Raw genomic sequence first — 20127 nt, forward strand, 5'->3', positions numbered from 1 at the left:
CCCCGCGGCCGGCCCGTCCCCGGGCCCCTCTCCGTGCCCGGCGGGGCTGGGCCGCCTCGCCTCGCCCCTCCGCCTCCCCCTGTCCGGCCCCGGGGCTCCTCCTCTGCCGTCAGGGCCGCGGCAGCCCCCGCGCCCCCTTTGTCACTGAAGCACAAAGCTCCGCAGCGATCCTGGGGAGACAGGAGCTTCTGCCACCCCGCCGTAAAACCTCGGCCCCGGTGGCGGGGATCGGGGCAAGTCTGGGTATTTTAGGGAAAGATTTAGGCCTTTGGGTTTGTTGGGGGTTTTTGTGGGTTCGGTGTTTGTTTGGGTTTTTTGTTGTTTTGGTTTTTTTCCCCTTCGTTTGGTTGAGTCAGCAAAGTTGCATGGCGGGTGGGTGCCTTTCAGCATCACCCCACGGGGACCAGTTTTGAGGGTTTGGTGGGAAAGCTGGTGTCAGTAGAGTGGCTTCACATCGTAAATGGTCTGAGCAGAAGCGGGCAGCCCCCAGCCCAACCCTAGGCTGGCAAGGACTTGAAGCAGAGGAAGAGCAGCCACAGGCTTTCCTCTGGAGATGGAGGCAAACAGGCTTCTCCAAAGGATTTATACATAGTGTCCTCGCTTTTAATTGTAATGCCAGACTTCTGGATCAGGAGCTTTCCTCTTTGCATTGCAGGACTCTCTGTGTCCTTGTACCAGCCCTAAAACAGAACTGAACCTGGGCGGGTGAGGCAGTAGGGAAGCACTTAGGGAAAAGAGGTAGAGTTAGGACTGGGTGTCTGTTTGGGGTGTGGGTGATTTTTGGCTGTTTGTTGTTTTTTGGGTTTTTTGTGGGTTGGTTTGGGGTTTTTTTTTGTTGTTTTGTTTTGGTTTTCCCCCACCCTTTGTGTAGGACTAGTTTAGCCTGGTTGATATTATCCCACCTGAGACTGTCATACACAGCAGGAGTGGGTCAAGAACTGTTCCCTGAGGACCTCATTGAATGCTCCATCGTTGGTGAGACCCTGTCCACACCTGTGTGCCTCACCACGTGAGTATGACTTCTGGGGCAGGAGCCAGGTGGGAGGGAACTGTTGTGGACCGCTCCAGGCATGGGGCAGAGTGGCTGGAAAGCTGCCTGGTGGAAATTAATACGGGGCTGTTGATCAACACCCACTGGAGATGAGCAAGTGTGTGCCCAGGTGGCCAAGAAGACCACCAGTGTCCTGATATGGATCAGCAATAGTGTGGTCAGCAGGAGGAGGGTAGTGATTGCCCACCTGTACTGGGCACTGGTGAGGTCATAGCTTGAATCCTGGGTCACTTACTCCAAGAAGGAGATTGGTATCAAGTTATGCTGGGAAAGGGTTAGGTTAGACTTTAGGAAGAGATTCTGTGCCAAAAGGGTTTCAAAGACTGGAACAGGCTGCCAGGGGCAGTGGTTGTATCCCCATCACTGGCTGTATTTAAAAGCTGTGTAGATACAGTGCTCAAGGATATAGCGTAGTAGTGGCCCTGGTAGAGTTGGGTAATGGTTCGACTTGATCTTGCAGGTCTTTTCCAGCCATGATGATTCTGTGTGAGTCTCTGAGGTGCTGGAGCAGGTCCAGAGAAGCTGGGGAAGGGTCCAGGGCACAAGTCTTGTGAGGAGCAGCTAAAGGACTTGGAATTGTTCAGACTGGAGAAAATGAGTCTGAGGGGGGACCTAGCTCATTACAACTCCCTGAAAGGAGTTGGTCTCCCGTCCCAAGGAACAAGTAATAGGACAAGAGGAAGTGGCCTCAAGTTGCCTCAAGAGAGGTTTATGTTGGACATGAGGAACAATTTCTTCCCAAAAGGATTGTCAAGTGCTGGCTCAGGCTGCCCTGAGCAGCGGTGGAGGGATTTCAAAGCCGTGTAGATGTGGTGCTGAGGGACGTTTTAAATGGTGACATGGTAATGCTGGGTTAGTGGTTGGACCTGATGATCTTAAAGGCTTCTCCTAACCAAAGGATTCAATGAAGGGCTCGCATACAGGCGCAGGACAGAGGCTTTTACAGCCCATCCTGCTAAGGAGGAAATGGCCGCAGCTGCTCCGAAGCTGAGATGGGTCGGCGCCGGGCGGGCCGCTCACGGCTGACAGGCGCGGGGGCGGGGGCTGAGCTTTGAGTGACAGCCGCTGGGTGGGGTCCTTCACTTGAATGACAGACTCGGGGCGGAGCCTGAACGCTGACGATATCTGAGGGGTGGGTCCTGCCCCTTGAGTGAAAGGCGCAGTGGGTGTGAGCTGCCCCTTGAGTGGCAGGTGGGGCGCGCGCAGCTGGCTTCCCGCGCGCGACGGGGTGGGGCCGTGCGTGGTGACGTAGTGCACAGCCTAGCCCCGCCCTGCACCCGCCCCCTGCCGCCGCTCCCCGGCTCCCGCCGCCGTCGCTGCCGCCGCGCAGACTGACCCGCCGGTGCTGCTTGCTCCGCCGCGCGGCGATGTGACCCCTCCCCGCTCCCCGTCCTCTCCCTTCTTCCCTCCCCGCCCGCCGCCGCCCGCCGGCCCGCCCGCGCAGCGAACATGGCGGAGGTGAGAGCGCGGCGGTGGGGCGGGGGCCTGCCCGCGAACTTGTTGCGCGGGGCCGAGGCCGGGCGGAGCGTGCCATAAGTTAGTGGTGGGGCTGTGGGAAGCTGCGACGGCTGGCGGGGCACCACCCCGCTACCGCAGCCCCGGTCTTCCCCTGGCCGATCCCTTCCGGGGCCTACCGGCCCGGGACGGGGAGTCTCGCCTCGGGGCGCCGGGCCCGTGTCGGCAGCGGCGGCGGGGCGCGAGTGGGAGCTGAGCTCGGCCCGGACGGGCGGGCCGGGGAGATGGAAACGGTGAGAGGGTGGCACCGGGAGGTGGTCGCCACCGGGCAGAGAGCTGTACCGGGGGTGTGCCTCGGTTGCGGGTCCGGAGAGCCATAGCTTTACCCTTCTCAGCCCTTTCGTGGGGACGCTAAAGAGGAGCCCCCGGTTCAGCCGGGGACCGGGGCCCTGCTCCGAGCAACGAGGGCGGGGCGAAGGGGCCTGCGCCTTCCTTGGGACGGGGTTCGTCTTGAGGGGGGTGGAAATTGGGGTAGCCTTGCCAGCTGTGGCATGCGGGAGAATAATCCCTTCGGGGTGGAGAGGGATGCCAGCTTCCAGCGTCTGCCACTGTCCCAGTGGCAGAGCTGCTTCTCCAGGGCTTTGGTTGGAGCACCATTGCTCCAGGAGAAAACCTATATTTATTTCATTTAAATATCTCTTTGTAGTCGTTAAGATAAAAGGTAATTGCCTTTGTAGGTAGACAAGCAGCCTTTACAGTCTCCTGGGAGAAGGCAAACCTCTCCCCTGAAAAAGGGAGAAGGACCATTGAGGGGAGTTGCAGGAAATAGGAGAAGGCTTCTTGACCTCTTTTCTTCTGTAGGAGGCAGAGTGAGATACGTGTTTGATTATTGAGGTGTGGATTTGTCCATCTCGATAGGATCTGCAAGAGCAGCTCTTTTGCTTCTTAGGAGACAAGTTAGGACAGATGAATAGATACTTCATTAAGTTTTCTTCAGATTTACCCTCTGATTCCCATCTTGAGGTAATATGCTGCTTGAACGGTGTTGACAAATGGTTTGGAAATGTTTATTTGAAAGCTCTGGTATTAAATAAAAATTAAATCTATTCTGTGGGACAAATGTTTCTCCCAGGCCAGGCTAGGCTGGGGGGAGTTAGAGATAGCAGGGTTAGAACATTTTGTAGGTGAGCTTTCTTCCCCTCTTCCTTTCAAACTCCTGAATGAGTGTGAATTTTTACTTACATTTATTTTATCTTTCACTCCCAAATGAAAGCTGTAACGAAACATTCATTTTGTTACTAGTACAAAATGTACTCATCTAATCTTAGAAGTTAGACAAAAAGACTTTTTTTTTTTTTACCATGAGGGGCAGAAAATCACAGGTCTGATCCTTGACTGATTTCTTAGCTGCAAAAAATGTGCCTCTTAAATTCCTGTCACTTACAAAGTTGGAGAGACAACGTGGAGCCCATACTGATGTAGGCATCATGCTGTTCACCAGCTTTGTGTTGAGTTTCACTAATTCTGTGTAAGTTTTGTTTAACAAACCCCAGAATTATTGTGAAATGCCCTTGTGGTGGGAGCTATGTTCGCCATGTTGTTGAGGAGCCACCAGCGACGTGCTGAATTACTTCCTATTCTGGGTTGTCACGTACTTACATCGAGGTTACAGCAGCGTGGAGGGCTGGATGGCAGTTGTACTGCAGACAGCAATAAAGAGTCAGTGGGTTGGGGAGGGCAGGCAGCTTTTGTTGTCACTTTATGGATGTTGTTAAGACTTCTGTTACATGTCAGTCTTGGTACTTTTTGAAAGGAAAAGGTGTTTTTCCCCTTCAGTGTGTGGAAGAAAAGCTAAGATGAGTTCTTTGTCCTATTTTGGCTTCTTTATTTTAGGTTCCAACCCTTAGCATTCAATGAAAGAAGTAATGAGGGCTTTGATCCACCTGTGGGATGAGTTCAGTAACGCAGAGGTGGCAGGAGCAGCATGGGCTTGGCTGATGTTCCTTCTCTGTTGTTGTGTTGGAGTGATTGCACTGCACTCTGGTTTAGGGAACAATTGAAATACAGGGGATCCCAGCATGGTGGGAATTGAAAGGGATCTCTGAAGGTTATCCAGATTGTCCAATGCCCTGATGAAGCAGAGTCACCCACAGCAGCTTGTCCAGGATCGCAATGTCTTTATGGGTTTGGAAGCTCTCCAGAGAAGGAGACTCCACAGCCTCTCCGGGCCAGGGCTCCAGCACTCTCACACGAAACAAGTTGCTGCTTTTGTTCAAATGGAACTTCCTGGGTTCCAGTTTGTGCCCTGTCACTGGCCACCACTGGGAAGAGTCTGGTCACATCCTCTTGCCTCTCTCAGGTCCTTTAGCTCTTGCTGAATGTTGAGAAGATCCCCTCTCAGGTTTTTCTTCTCCAGGCTCAACAGCCCCAGGTCTCTCAACCTTTCCTTCTCACAGAGATGCTCCAGGCCCCTCAGCACCTTTGTGCCCTCCACTGGACTCTCTCTATTAGTTTCCCTGTTTCTCTTGAACTGGGGAGCTCAGAACTGGAGCTGGTACTCCAGCTGTGACCTCACCAGGGCAGAGTAGAAGTGGAATTTAGAAAAATAATATTTGATTTCAGTGATTTAAACAGGAAGCAATGTCCTGAATATGATTCCCAGTACAATTCAGGAGATAAAGTAGGGAATGGGAAGTCTCCTTAGCACGGCATTGCCACCAAAGTTCTGGTGTCAACCATCTGCCTAGAGAGGAATTGAAGACAGTTGCTGCTATGAGATGGTAGGCTGGAGGAGAGCTTTGTTAGCAGTGTAATTCACTGTGTAGTACTATATTGAGAGGGAGCAAGGGAAGTTGATAATTCAGGCAGTCCTTAGATTTGTCTATCTTGGCAAACAAAGGGCCTGGGACCATCCTGGGTTTGAAAATGCAGGTGGAAAGTGAGATTCCAGTTGTGCCTCTCTTCCTTGTCTTTCTCCAGTGGAAAATCTTGTGCTAACTGAAGGAATGCACAGGAACTCATCCCTCACTCAGGAACGATCCTGAGATGCTACATTCTAGAGGATTAGCCAGGCTTTGATATCAGCCTTGGAAACCTCAAAACTAAACAGTAGAATTTATGAAACTTTTAAAATTTGACAGGAAAGTGCTTCAGACAGGAGCTCAGAACCTGGTTAGGCAGTAAATGAGCCCAGAAAGTGAAACCAAAATGAAACTAAATTAACCAAAAAATGCTGTTTCAGTTTTGTAGATGCTTATTAGAGCAGAGGTTAGGAGAAAAAGAGAAGGGAAAAAAAAAAAGAAAAGAAAAAAGGAGAATTTTGAATATATATTAAACTGGTTTGAGATTTGGGATTAATAACCTTTATTAGGGTTTCATTTTACTTCAAAGCAGTTTCACGTGGTTGCTTTGAGTCCTCGTATACCAACATGTTAGAAGATTGTTCTAGGCATAAAGCAGAAAAGAAACATCTCTAACTAGATGATCTTCAAGGTCCTTTCCAACCCAAACCATTCTATGAATCTTTGAACTTGAAATGAGCTCAAGCTTTGTGTCCCATATCGTGCCTTAAGCTGCTTATTTAGTTGTGGTGGAGTGGATGCTGCTCCACATTTTTCCCACAAAGGGGTCTTTTAGTACCTATGGAGAAGATGTTTTTGACTGAAAAGCTTGATGAGGAATTGAAAGAGAATATTTGCTGTTTATTCAGTCATCGATAATGTTGGACTAAAATACAGTTCTGCATCCAGTGGGACCTGAACAAGCTTGAGAAGGGGGCCTGTGTGAACCTCTTGAGGTTCAGCATGGCTAAGTGCAAGGTCCTGCACCTGGGTCAGGGCAGCCCTGTTATCAATACAGGCTGGGGGATGAAGGGCTGTAGATCAGACCTAATGAGAAGGATTTGGGCTGCTGGTGGGTGAAAAGCAGGACACAAGCCAGCACTGTGCACTGCCAGCCCAGAGCCAGCCCTGTCCTGGGCTGATCCCCAGCAGCAGGGGCAGGGAGGGGATTCTGTCCCCCTGCTGAGACCCCACCTGCAGTTCTGGGGCCAGCTCTAGAGTCCTCAGTACAGCAGACAGGGACCTGCTGGAGCAGGATTAGAGGAGGCCACAGCAATGGTGGGAGGGCTGGAAGCCCTCTGCTTTGAGGCCAAGCTGGGACAGTTGGGGTTGTTCAGCCTGGAGAAGAGAAGGCTCCATGGAGACCTTGTGGACTTTTCAGTGCTTCAAGGGGATGATGAGAAAGCTGGGAACGGACTTTTTCTTGGGTCTTGTGACAGGACAGGAGGTGATAGATGAAACTTAAAGAGGGAGACTCAGACTGGAAAGAAGGGAGAAATGTTTGACACTGAGGGTGGTGAGAACCTGGCCCAGGTTGCCCAGAGAGGTGGTATGAAGCCCATCCCTGGAACATTGCAGGTCTAGTTGTTTGGGGCGCTGAACAACCTGCTTTAGCTGCGGATGTCCCTGCTGACTGCAGGGGGGTTGGACTGGATGACTCTGACAGGTGTCTTCCAAGCCAAAGCAATCTGTGATTCCATGATAAATGAGAATGAGACCTTTTGATATCACAAACATGGAAGAGCTGGGATCTGCCTTTTGCATTGGGAAGACAGACAGACAAATACCTGTTGTCATTTCTGGGAGCAATGAGTTCCTGCTGTTTTCTTTCTTTTGGTCCATGATGGGATGCACCAGTTTGGTTCTAGCAGGCACTTGCCAGGATACCAAACACGGAACAGGAATGAGAAAATGAGGAGGTTGTTGTTTTGTTGGATTGGTTTATTTAAATAACTGGCTGAAGAATAAGTACCAGAGCAGCTGCATGGCGAAGAGGGTAGTCATGTTTGGTCAGAGGTGGGGTTGCAGAGGGAATGGTATTATGATTGAGGAGGGTAGAATTAGAGATTAGGAAGAAATTCTTTCCAGTGGGGTTGGTGAGGCACTGGAACAGGTTGCCCAGGGAGGCTGTGGATGCCCCCTCCCTGGAGGTTTTCAAAGCCAGACTGGATGAGGCCTTGAGCAACCTGGGTTAGTGGAAGGTGTCTCTGACCATGGCATGGGGTTGGAACTAGATTATCTTTAAGGTCCCTTCCAAACCAAATGATTCTATGAATTATGGGTTGAGGGGTGTTGGACATGGGTTGAAGAGGTCTAACAGCTCCTGGCTGCCTGAAAGGGGAGGTCCTTCTTCTGCTGCTTTTGTATAGAATCACAGAATGTTTTGGGCTGAAGGGTCTTTCAAAGATCATCTAGCTCAACCCACCTTGCAGTCAGCAGGTATATCTTCAACTAGAACAGGTTACTCGGAGCCCTGAACAACCTTACTTGGAATGGTTCCAGGGATGGGACATCTCCCACCTCTGGGTGACCTAGGCTAATGCCTAATTAACCTCAGGGTAAAAATTCTCTTCCTTACATCTAGTCTAGATGCTTCATGGTCTTCTGTAGGTTGATTCAGTTCACTAGCTTAGGAAGATGTGAAGAGCTTCCTGCAGGGTAACCAGTTGTATCAGCTAATAGGAAGATCCAGCAAAGACTGGTGCTGGTTTGAGGGCTGGCACGAGGCAGCAGAGAACCTATCATGGGGATCCACAGGATGATGATGTATTCTGCCTCCCAGAAATGTCAAGCTGAGATTGACTCAGCTTCTCCTCACACAATGTCCTTGTCCTGTGCAGCTCTGACCACTTACTTTGGCTGAAAATTAAGATTCCTGTTTCTCCCAGCTCTTGAGCAGGAAATTGACCACCTTCAAGCCAAGGGTGGTCAGCTTTTTGTTTTTAAATTCTGCAGAGTGAATTTTCTGTGGGGTTAAAAAATGGAATGGATTTCCTGAATGTCAGGCAAGAAACACAGAAGTCAAGAAGGTGGGGTCAGACTCTTCTCAATGGATGCCCAGTGACAGGACAAGGGGCTATGGGCACAAACTGGAACTCAGGAGATTCCAGCTGAACAGGAGAAGTAACTTGTTTGGTGTGAGGGTGCTGGAGACCACTTTATTACCATTGTGTGGTAGTAAATCATCTTCAAATTCATAATTTCTGTTAATTTTTCTTTTTTTTTTTTCTCATGAATGTTTTACTTCTTTCAGAGATTCATAGAATGGTTTGGGTTGGAAGGGTTCTTAAAGATCGTTTAATTCCAACCCCCCTGTTATGGGCAGGGACACCTCACACTAGACCAGGCTGCTCAAGACCTCATCCAGCCTGGCCTTGAACACCTCCAGGGAGGTGTTTAACTTAAAGACTCTTAAATTTGAACATAACTGAATTTTACTTTTCATACCCAGCCTGAAACTACTTCAGGCCATAACATTTAAGAACTACAGGATCTATAACCATTCCTAATAACCTTTTTTTATTATTATTTATTTTTACATTCCTAATCTTTGTATTTTTATTAAGCTCTGCTATTACTTTCAAACCAGGTGCATAAATGTGTAATAGCCCTGTAGGAAGCAGCAGTAAAGTTGACACCATCATTAATGTGCTTGTAAATGGAGATGTTTTAACACTCAGGGAGGACAGAGCTTATGAGATACAAAATAAGGAAGGCCAAAATTGATTAAATCAAGGTTTCCTGCTGCCCAATCTGTATCATGGTTAAAATCAGTGATTTACATCCATCTGTCCTGTTGAGCACAACTAATTTTTTGTTGTTGTTTTGGTCTTATTTGATCTCAGCCTTAACTGAATTGTCAAGTTTTTGTTGATTTGTTTCATTTTGTCACAGTTTTTGGATTTTTGTTTGTTTGTTTTTTCTTTAGAATTCTTCACAGATGTGTCTGTGAACTTAATGTAGAGCTGGGAATTCAATTATCTCCTCTCCTTGGTGAGAGGATTAACTCCAAAGTGGTTGGGTAGAGTCCCTGCTTGTGTTCCCTCAGTTTTCCTGACAAGCTGTTGAAGGGCAAACAGTAGCAGTTAATATTCTGCAATTCTAACATTGGAAAAGAGGTTTTCATAGAATGGTTTAAGTTGGAAGGGACCTCAAGATCATCTACTGCCAACCTCTCTGCCATGGGCTGGGATGCCTTTCAACTAGACTTGGTTGTTCAAAGGATTTGTTTTCTGTTGTAATAGTTTTGTGGACTTCTTTGTCTGGGATAGAATGTAGATGTTTTTGAGTTTACTTCTTGGTACTTAGGATCAGGATCCCAAAATCCCAGCATGTTGAAGATTGGAAAGGGACTTCTGAATGCCATGCAGTTTAGCAGGGGCACTCACGGTGGTTTGCCCAGGATGACAGTGGCCAGGTGGGTTTGGAAGCTCTCCAGAAAAGGAGGTACCACAACCTCTCTGGGCAGCCTGATCCGGGGCTCCAGCATCTCACACAAAACAAATTTCTTCTTCTGTTCAGGTGAAACCTTCTGGGTTCCAGTTTGTGCTTACTGGCCCTTGTCCTGTCACGGAGTTTATCCCCATCCTCTTGCCCCTCACAGGTCCTTTAGCTCTTGCTGAGCTTTGATCAGATCCCCTCTCAGATTGCTCTTCTCCAGGCTCAACAGCCCCAGGTCCCTCAGTCTTTCCTCCTCACAGAGATGCTTCAGGCTCCTCAGCATCTTTGGAGCTTTCCCTGGACTCTACAGTAGTTCCTTGTCTCTCTTGAACTGGGGATCCCAGAACTGGACCAAGTACTCCAGCCATGCTGTCACTAGGACAGAGCAGAGGAGCAGGATAACCTCCTTGAACCTCTTGGCCGCATTCTTTTTGATGAATTCTAGGATGCCATTCTTTTTTCACAGAACTGATTTTCAGCTGGTTAGCCTTCAACTTGTTCCACAAGTTATTTTGATAGACAACCTTGGGAGAGCAGGACAGAATGGAGCTGTGAGCATTCCAGTGAAACACCCTGAATAGTGACACATGTCCTTTTGAGGAAATTATCTTCTTCACCATTTTAACTAGCTGTTTATTCCCAGGCCATTGTTTAGCTCACTGGAGAGCTTATTAAATGGCTGCCACAATCACTCCATAAGACTTCAGCAGTTCAGAGATGTACTTTTCACATTTTTTTTTTAGCTGATGAGCTCCTGTTCTCAGTTTGAACTGTGGGGTTAGTGTGTAAACCATGTGTATTGAGACCTTCACTTTCATGGAGTTCTTGAGTAGTATTCATGTGAGCTGAAGAGGTTCCATCTGAAGATGAGGAGAAGCTTGTTTGGTGTGAGGGTGCTGGATCAGGCTGCCCAGAGAGGTTGTGGAGTCTCCTTGTCTGGAGAGCTTCCAAACCCAGCTGGCCATTGTGATCCTGGTCAAGCTTCTATGAGTGCCCCTGTTTTAGCAGGGGGTTTGGACTGGATGATCTCCAGAGGTCCCTTCCATGCTCGAGTTCTGGGATTCTGTCATGTAGTGATTTGAGCCTTAACTGGAGTTTAAGAGCTCAGATGGTAGCAAGAAACCGAGAAATCCTCCCCCTGCCCCCAAAAAGACTGGAGGTAATTTTAAAAAAATAAATAAATCTGGAATTGTTTGGAAGTAGGAGAAGTAAATTTTTTAACAATATATATATAGCAATAACAGGGAGGATTTACAAGGGTAAGGAATAAGGATGAATAGGAAAATATACAGAACCAAACTTGGATGGCCTTGTATCCCCCTTGGTATATGTGGATTTCAGTCCTCTAGAGAAGCATGGATGAGGCAGGGAGAAGATCAGGCCTGACCATGTGGTAGAACCAGGAGGCCAGCAGTGGCTGTTGGTCCTTTCAAATAGGTGAGGCAGGAGCAAAGAGAGAGATGGCCACTGTGCTCCCCGCTTTATAGTCTTGCTGGACGGGAAGGGGGAGAGGAACAGAGCAACTCAGACCCGGGGGACCCCTCCTCCTGGGAGGGGGAAGCCAAGTCCACCTGGATCAGGTTTCTGTTGTCCCTTGGGGGAAGCAGGGCTCTTGCAACCCTCTGCCCCCCAGGATGTAACCCAGCACAGTCTACCCCTCTGTTCCACTTTCCTCTCACAGTCCCTTTATCCAGTTGTGAAAAATCTGGTATTAGAGTTCTTGATGCAAATCCTTTTTTATCCCAGCTGTCCCTGTCTCAGGGCAGTCTCTCTCTCTCCGGTGCTGGTTGATGCAGGTGCTGCTTGTGCTGGGCAAGAATGTGGAGAAAAATCAGGAACCAGGAAACTGTCTTTGTCTTTGAAAGGGAGAATCAGGAGCGGTCTGTTGCTGTAGGGCATCAGGAACCGGTGCAGGTGAGATGATGCAGAAATCCTCTGGATTTGTGCTTGTGTGCGGTGGGTTCATGTTGAATCCTGGATGCTAGCTTGGTATTAAATTAGGAGGGACAAAACTCAGAACAATTTATAACTATTATACAGTGACTATATTACATTGATCTGTGTTACCTCTCTGGGTTCATCCCCTCTCAGCCAGAGTTACGTTTGCTGTGGGATATGCTGAATGTCCCCAGTTTCTAGCATAACCCAGTATGTGTGACCAGGCCCCTCAGCAGAAACCTCCCCTTGGGTTGGTCTGCCCCCACCGGCAGCAGGGGAAACCCACACCAAGTTCCCCAGCAGTTTTTTCTCAGAAATCACAGCAACTCCATCTCCATCCACTGTTTGCAGCAAGTTGGACTGGGCAGGGCCAGCTTAGTTCACAGATCCCCTCCCCTGCTGTTCACTAACCAAGTGGCTTGAGCTAGGTGTTTTTCCCAGTTCCTAAAGGTTCCATCCCCCATGGCTTTTAGGGTGGTCTTTAGCAAGCCATTGTAGCATTCAACCTTCCCCACAGCTGGTGCATGATATGGGATATAGTAAATCCACTCAGTCCCATGGTCTTTTGCCCAGTCCCTTACGATACGGTTCTTGAAATGGGCTCCATTGTCTGATTCAATCCTCTTGAAAGTCAATGCCAAGAATGCAAGGTGCATCTGGACCAGTCACTATGGTGTGCTTTCCCCACTCATTCCCAGTCAGGCTTCTCTCAGCCTGCAGTACAGTCAAATCTGGTGAACCCCCCATGACTCCCTGAATGCTTATGGGCTCAGCCCCTTTGTACCTCGATGGTATCAGGGTGCATTGGGCCCCTGTGTGAGCTCCCTGCCAGGCCATTTCACATAAACATCCCAGTACAGTCTGTTCTCCCTGGCCTCCACCTGGCTGGAGGTAGGGCACCCCTAATGCTGGTGGCAATGCTCACACTTGTCACAGGGTCCTGTGTTACTAGGAGAAGGGTTTCTTGAGCAAGAAGGATCCCTCTGGGAAACTGGGGCAGCCTTTCTCCTGGGCAAGTAATCTCCATTGTGGCCACTTTGCAGTTCCCACACTCTGCTCCCAAGGACAGAGGTGGGTTGGCCGTGCCAGGTGTCCCATGTTTTCCTCTGTGACCACAGAGAATCCTCCCCTTGACATCCCCTGATTAGCTTGGGGTGATCTCCTAGGAGGATGCCTATTCCTGATTGCTGAAACATGGACCCATTCTGAAGGAGAAGGGGAAAAGGAGGTTTCATTCCCTTTTTTCAGTTCAAACAGGGAGGCCTTAAGCTCTTTAGTCATAGTTTCTATGGCTGAGATTGTGGGTCTCTGATTTACACTGTCCTCATATTCCCTCAAAGTTGCTAGCAAAATTCACAGACAGTTTTAGGACTTCCATTCTGTACAGTCTGGAGCATCCCTCCTAGTGTCTGTGCATGTTTTTGAGGGGCACCCTGGGTGGGTTTCTTTATGAGGGACTGTTTCATGGGCACCTCATCTGGGTCCAAGGGGAGCTGGCTGTCTCCATAAATAAATTCCAGCATGGCCATCTGTCTCAGATACTGTATGCCCTGTTCCATAGCTGTCCATCTAATTGGGGCCCAGGACAGGTTGTCGTTTGAGCAGTACTGGGTTTTTATGGCATTGAGGATCTGGGCCCAGAGAGTATGTGTTTCATCGAGTTTTACCAATTCTTTGTTCAAACTGGCATCATGAGACAGCCTAAAAGCTTTGCCTCCCTCTTATCCTGGTCTACCGTGTCCACACCCCCATCCCAACATCTCGGGGCACAGCTTAGTATTGTCTCACCCTCTTTCTGTGCGTAATCCAGGCGAGTTTGCCTTAATTCCTTTCTGGGCAGAGATGTAGTAGTAGTTATCCCTTGATCTGAGTCATCCTCATCCACCTGTGGGTTCTACAATGCGCTGGGTCCTGCCAACGTGCATTCCTCACCATCCGTGTTTGGAGATGATTTTTGCATTTTTTCCTGCGTGTGGTGACAGATGCTAGAGAAAATATGTGGGCAGGAGCATCAGGGGTTAAGTGGGGAACTGCCGGTGGTGGGGCAAACCATTGTGTTTGGGCTGAGGCTGAGAGGGGTAGCCCTTTTTGCTGGGTAGCACTCACTACACCCTGACCCCTCCCTCTTTGTGTCCCTGCTTACACAGTGCTTACAGTGTTCACTACATTCCCCCTCTTCGACTATCAGAGTTTACAAAGGACTGTATCGTGCCCATTGTCCCTCTGCCCGTTGTCCCCATTGTAGAGTTCTTAATGGGTTAGCACCTTCCCCCTCCCCGCATGGCCAGCGTGAATGCTACAATAAATATTACATTTAAAAAAATAAAACATACAGTTATATAATGCAATTTTCCCTCAAAGACATTTTTGCCTACACGGTTAGTTTCATAGCCTGATTCAGAAAAATTCTCTGTGTCAGAGAAGTTACTACTGCTGATGAAATTCATAGAATTTAAGAGGTACATGCCCAACTGCATTGGTAAAGTTTTTATCTAGTCAAGCAGCATCTCTATCATTAACCAAACCACATGATAAGTTATTAGTTTATAGATATGGGTCCAAAAGATCCAGCCAAAAACCCATGCAAAAGCTTGGAACATTAGAATCTTCAAAATTGACGTCTCTACTTCCAATCCTTTCTTTCCAAACAAAGCATTACTTTCAAAATAAAAAACTATTTTTCAAGCCCCACATTGGTGCACCAAAATATTGTAGTGGTTTGAGCCTTAACTGAAGTTTAAGAGCTCAGATGGTAGCAAGAGACAGAAATTCTCCCCCTGCCCCTGAAGAGACTGGAGGCAAATCTACCAAAAAATAATCTGGAGTTGTTTGGAAGTAGGAGAAGTAAATTTTTTTAACAATGTATATATAGCAATAACAGGGTGGATTTACAAGGGTAAGGAATAAGGATGAATAGGAAAATATACAGAACCAAACTTGCATGGCCTTGTATCCCCCTTGGTATATGTGGATTTCAGTCCTCTAGAGAAGCATGGATGAGGCAGGGAGAAGATCAGGCCTGACCGTGTGGTAGAACCAGGAGGCCAGCAGTGGCTGTTGGTCCTTTCAAATAGGTGAGGCAGGAGCAAAGAGAGAGATGGCCACTGTGCTCCCCGCTTTATAGTCTTGCTGGACGGGAAGGGGGAGAGGAACAGAGCAACTCAGACCCGGGGGACCCCTCCTTCTGGGAGGGGGAAGCCAAGTCCACCTGGATCAGGTTTCTGTTGTCCCCTGGGGGAGGCAGTGCTCTTGCAACCCTCTTCCCCCCCACACCAGGATGGGTGTAACCCAGCACATGTCACTATACCTTCATTTTGGGAATGATTGTGAGTTGTGATGAGCACACTGCGCATTTCGGCTTGCAGGTTACTAATTTAATTTGCTTAGTGCAGTGAAGCTTTGGTGCTGAGGAAGCCACATGCATGTGTGGTGGTGAGGAAATGCCATGTCCCCACTGCTCCAGCTTCATTCGTTGTGCTGTTACATAACAGGCAGTGCTGCTGCATTTTAAGGTTTTGTTACCGGCTTTAATATTTCAGTATTTTCTGCCTCAAAAGCACAGCAACTACAACCCAGAAGTTACCTTGGGTGGCAGAGTACAAAAGACCTGAGCATGTACTTGATGAATTTGTCAGGCTTATTGCTATCAGTATAGACAAAATTAATTTCAGTTTTTAACTGATTTATGTAATACTTCAAGGGCTGTTAGAGAGAACTGAGTAAATTTGAACAGGATGTGGATTTGTCATTGGCTTGTAGAGGCTGTAGATACTGCTGGTTTGAAGCTGGTTTGTTATTAATTGATTCTAGTAAACAATATTGAAGATGTTAGCAAGTACACCACCAAATTTATCACAGAGTTCCAGCATGGTAGGGGTTGGAAGCAACCCCTGGAGATCATCCAGTCTAACCCCACTGCTAAAGCAGGGCTGCCCACAGCAGCTTGCCCAGGATCACAATGGCCAGCTGGCTTTGGAATCTCTCCAGACAAGGAGATTCCACAACTCTGGGCAGCCTGCGCTGGGGCTCCAGCACCCTTAAAATGAAGAAGTTTTTCCTCCTGTTCAGATGGAGCCTCCTGGGTTCCAGTTTGTGCCCTTTGCCCCTTGTCCTGTCACTGGGCACCACTGAAAAGAGTCTGGTGCCATCCTCTTGCCCCATATGGGTCCTTTAGCTCTTGCTGAGCACTGATCAGATGCCCTCTCAGGCTGCTCTTCTGCAGGCTCAATAGTCCCGGGTCTCTCAACCTTTCCTCCTCACAGACATGCTCCAGGCCCCACAGCATCTATGTAGCCTTCATTGGACTCTCTTCAATAGTTTCCTGTCTCTCTTGAGCTGGGGATCCCAGAGGTGGACCCAGCACTCCAGATGTGGCCTTGTCAGAGAAGAGGAGGAAGAAGAACCTTCCTCACTCTGCTGGCCACACTCTTCTTCATGCACCCCAGGACACCATTTGCTACCTTGGCCACTAGGACCCATTGCCGCCTCATGGTGAACTTGTCCACCATCACTGCCAGGTCTTTCTCCACACAGCTGCTTTTCAGCAGGTCACCTCTCACCTGACCTGGTGGCAGGGGGTTATTGATCCTCAGGTGCAGGACCCTACTCTTGCCTTGGCTGAACTTCTTGAGGTAGCAGGGATATTACAGTGTCCTCTCAGCTGTGTTCAGATGTTTTTTTTTTTACATGCTGTTGGAGGAATCTAAAGATAGAGTTTAGTGCTTTACCTCCTTGTCTTTCACATTTTACAGTTTCTCATTCCCGTCCAAGCAGCTGGAAAGCACTGGAATAAGGCAGAACAACTTCCTGCCAGTGTGCACAGGTGGTTATTGCCTGACAGCATTCTGAAGTGCTGCTGAGGTGGTGGTTTCAAAATTACACTGTGCAAAACTATTGTATTCTGAAGGCTCTTTGCATTCAATAAACCTTTTCTGATGCCAGGTCACTTTTTCCTGTGTCATTTCACTTTTGTCATACATACATCCCAGCCTCCAGTGGGATTGTGCTGTCAGAGTAGCACTGAATCTGGGCATTTTACTGTCTGATTTGTCTGCTAGAGTCATCACTTGACAGTCTAAAGCTGTCTGGAAGACCCTGGCCAACTTCAGTTCCATTTATTCCTATCTCCACACCCTGGAGAATACACTGGATACCATCTTCTGGCTCAGTTATTGCTTTATGTGTCACTAACCTTCTGAAAACACCTCCTCTGTATCTCCTTCCCAAGACTCATAAAAATACATGTGCAATATAAACAGTGGCAGAGTCTGCCAGTGCCACCAAGCCTGATGCGCTGTTGCTCAGTGTCTTTTTCTCTTCCCTGGGCACTTTGTATTCTTCCTACTACTCAGCTGCTATGTCTTTAAAGATGTGTGCAGTGGTGTATCCATACAGCGCTCCCTTGCTCCATTGAGTTTTTCCTGCTTGTCCATGAGTTAGAGCCTCATAAATGGTATTTCATCTTTCTGACCCCACTACAAATGTTCTCTGCTCTCTTATCTGCTGATGCTGTGCACAGAACAATTTGAGTGTCATCCCATATGTTGTAAGTATTTCATAGTTCTTTGCTGAGCCTTGGATACCATTCTCTTTCTACAGGTAGCAGCTCTTTGTTCCCATGAGTGTCCTTGAGGCAAAAAAGGGGTCTTGTGAATTGCTGCTGCAGGAGACCAAAAGCCTGAAGTAGAGGAGTGCCCTTCTTCACGGGCATTCCTGTTACGTTGGCATGGATCTGATGATACCAGTGAAGATCATAGGGCTACAATTCTTGTCAGGAGATCTTCATAAGCAAATGCCCTCAAACCCATCTGCTCTGTCCTGTTCACAGTGGCCCACTTGGAGGCAAGAAACTAGGGTTGGGTAATCAGTAATTGTCTTGAAACAGCTCTTTAATCATGAAATCATAGAGTGGTTTTGGTTGGAAGAGACCTTTAAGGTTGTGGAGTCCAACTGTTAAGGTAACTGCTAAACCATGTCCTTCAGTACCACATATCCATGGCTTTTCAGTCTGTCCAGGGATAGGAACTCCATCACTGGGCAGTCTGGGACAGGCCTTGATAACCCTTTTGGGAAATAAGTTGTTCCTCATGTCCGGCTTGAGGCTGTTTTCTCTTGTCCTATGACTTGTTCTTTGGGAGAAGAGACCAACCCCCACCTGGCTCCAGCCACACTGTCAGAGAGTGGTACAGAGCCAGAAGGTCTCCCCTCAGCCTCCTTTTCTTCAAGCTGAGGGAACTGGGGTTGTTCAGCTGCTCTTGTGCTCTTGACCCCTCTTTCACCTTATGTGTAATGCTAAGAGATTGTTACTTCTGATCTCCTGCCATACAGCCTACTCCTTGTGTCTGCCTTCAAGCTTGAGATCATTTGCAGCCTGAAGTGTAGAACTTTGGCTGACTGATGGGATGGAGAACCAGTGTTCTTTGAAGTTGCTTTGCTGGACCGGCACACGTTGCTGGGCCTGACACAAGTGGCAGAAGCACATGGGAGTGGTAGGAACAGGTCAGGCTACTACTTTTGGCAGCAGCTGGCTGTTAATACAGATGAGTTGTAATGTGACACTGAATCTAGCTAGAAATAGAAGGCAGAAAATGATTGACAGTGCATCACTTAAACTAGAAATGTAGGAAAGGCAGAGATGGTCATCCACAAAGTAGGGCAGATGAAGTAGATGTGGCAAAGATTGGAAGAAAGGAACAGAGAGACCCAAAGACTGTTCTCCTGAAAGCTGTCTGTGAAGTCACAGAATGGTAGGGGTTAGAAGAGACCTCTAGAGATGGAGTCCAATGCCCCTACTAAATCAGGATCACCTAGGGCAGGTCACACATCACACAGGAATGCATCCAGATGGATTTTGAAGATCTCTAGAGAAGGACGTTCCACAACCTCACTGGGCAGCCTGGTCCAGGGCTCCAGCACTGTTACAGTGTCTCTTCATGTTGAGGTGGAACTTCTTGTGTTCCAGCTTGTACCTGTTGTTCCTTGTCCTACCACTGGGCACCACAAAAAAGGGCCTGGCACCTTCATCTTGACATCCATCCCTCACATATTTGTAGGCATTAATAAGATCCACTCTCAGCCTACTCAGGACTAAACAGCCCCAGGTCTCTCAGTCTTTCTTCATAGGGGAGATGTTCAAGTTCTGAAATTATCCTTGCAGCTTTTCACTGGACTCTCTCCAATAGATCCCTGTCTCTCTTGAACTGGACACAGTGCGCCAGGGGCTGGACACGCTCTTCTTGATGGTTTCTTGGCCATAGGGCGCATTGCTGTCCCATGGATGATTTGCTGTCCACCAGGACTCCAAGGTCTTTCTCCATGGAGTTGCTTTCCACCAGGATGACCCCTAGTCTGTGCTGGTGCTTGGCGGTGTACCTCCTCAGGTGCAGAACTCAGTACTTGTCCTTACTGAACCTTGTGAGGACAAGCCTGTAGCAAAGGACTGAATGCTGAAAGCTGAACTTTGTTCCTTAAAGCCTGCCTGGCTTTTACAGATCTTTCTATGCTCCACTATGGTTTTGTGTCCTTGCTCAACAGGAAAAATGCTTCCTTCTGGTAGGCTCCATTGCAGTGTGTCTACTGAAGCATTTAGTTATCAGGTATTGGAGCTGGAAGGGGCATCTAGAGGTAAGCAGTACCAACTCATTGCTCAGAGTGGGGTAGAGGTTGGGAGGGACCTATGGAGATCATCCAGTCCAGCCTTCCTGCTAAAGCAGGGGCACCCACAGCAGCTTGTCCAGGACTGTTGCCAGTCTGGTTTTCTACACCTCCAGTGCAGACATCATAACCTCTTTGGGCAATGTGTCCCATCACTCTTAGCTTTTCCTTGTGCTTAGATGTATTCCAGTTTCTGCCCATTGACTTGTCAGTGGATACCATTGAGAGCACACCAGTTAACCCATGGCAAGGGGGTTGGAACTAGATGATCTTAAGGCCACTTCCAACCCACAGCATTCTGTGATTTGCTCTTCCCACATCTTTCCATCAAATGTTTATGCACCTGGTTCAGAATGTCCTGAGCCACCTCTTCTCCAGGCTGAGCAACTCAGGCTTTCAGCCTCTCCTCATATGTCAGATCATCCAGTCTCTTGGTTACCTTTGTGGCCCCTTGTTGTGCTGGAGTTGCTTCATTCTGTCATTGTCTTCAAACTGGAGAGTCCAGCACTGGGCCCAGTAGAGTTGAAAAGTTCTACTCCTGAATACCACCTGAAAGGAGTCTGGAGTAAGGCAGAGGCAGTCTCTTCTCCCAGGGAACAAGCAATAGGACAAAAGGAAATGGCCTCAAGTTGCACCAGGGGAGATTCACATTGGACATGAGGAGCAATTTCTTCCCCCAAAGGGTTGTCAAGGCCTGGCCCAGGCTGCCCAGGGCAGTGGTGGAATCCCCATCCCTGGAGGGATTACAGG

The 20127-nt window shown here is 48.4% G+C and overlaps 1 protein-coding gene across 7 annotated transcripts in view; it reads left to right on the top strand.

The window, feature by feature from the left end:
• Positions 1–76: 76 nt before the first annotated feature.
• The window catches only part of MIER1 (MIER1 transcriptional regulator), a 52582-nt gene continuing 32531 nt past the window's right edge, over positions 77–20127 (top strand). For 4 of the 7 annotated variants that reach the window (XR_010987627.1, XR_010987628.1, XM_068140866.1 and 1 more), the window contains exon 1: positions 2340–2509. Coding sequence is in view for 3 of the 7 variants with exons in the window: in XM_068140866.1 (XP_067996967.1) it covers positions 2501–2509 (9 nt within the window). In the remaining 4 variants the exon portion in view is untranslated. Of the gene's footprint in view, positions 1010–2339; positions 2510–2682; positions 2800–20127 lie in introns of those variants that run through there. The other 3 variants (XM_068140868.1, XM_068140870.1, XM_068140867.1) reach the window with 3 other exon arrangements.

Source organism: Melanerpes formicivorus, unplaced genomic scaffold (assembly GCF_026170545.1).
Source record: "Melanerpes formicivorus ecotype bairdi unplaced genomic scaffold, bMelFor1.0.p_v2 SCAF_7, whole genome shotgun sequence".
NCBI lineage: Eukaryota > Metazoa > Chordata > Aves > Piciformes > Picidae > Melanerpes > Melanerpes formicivorus.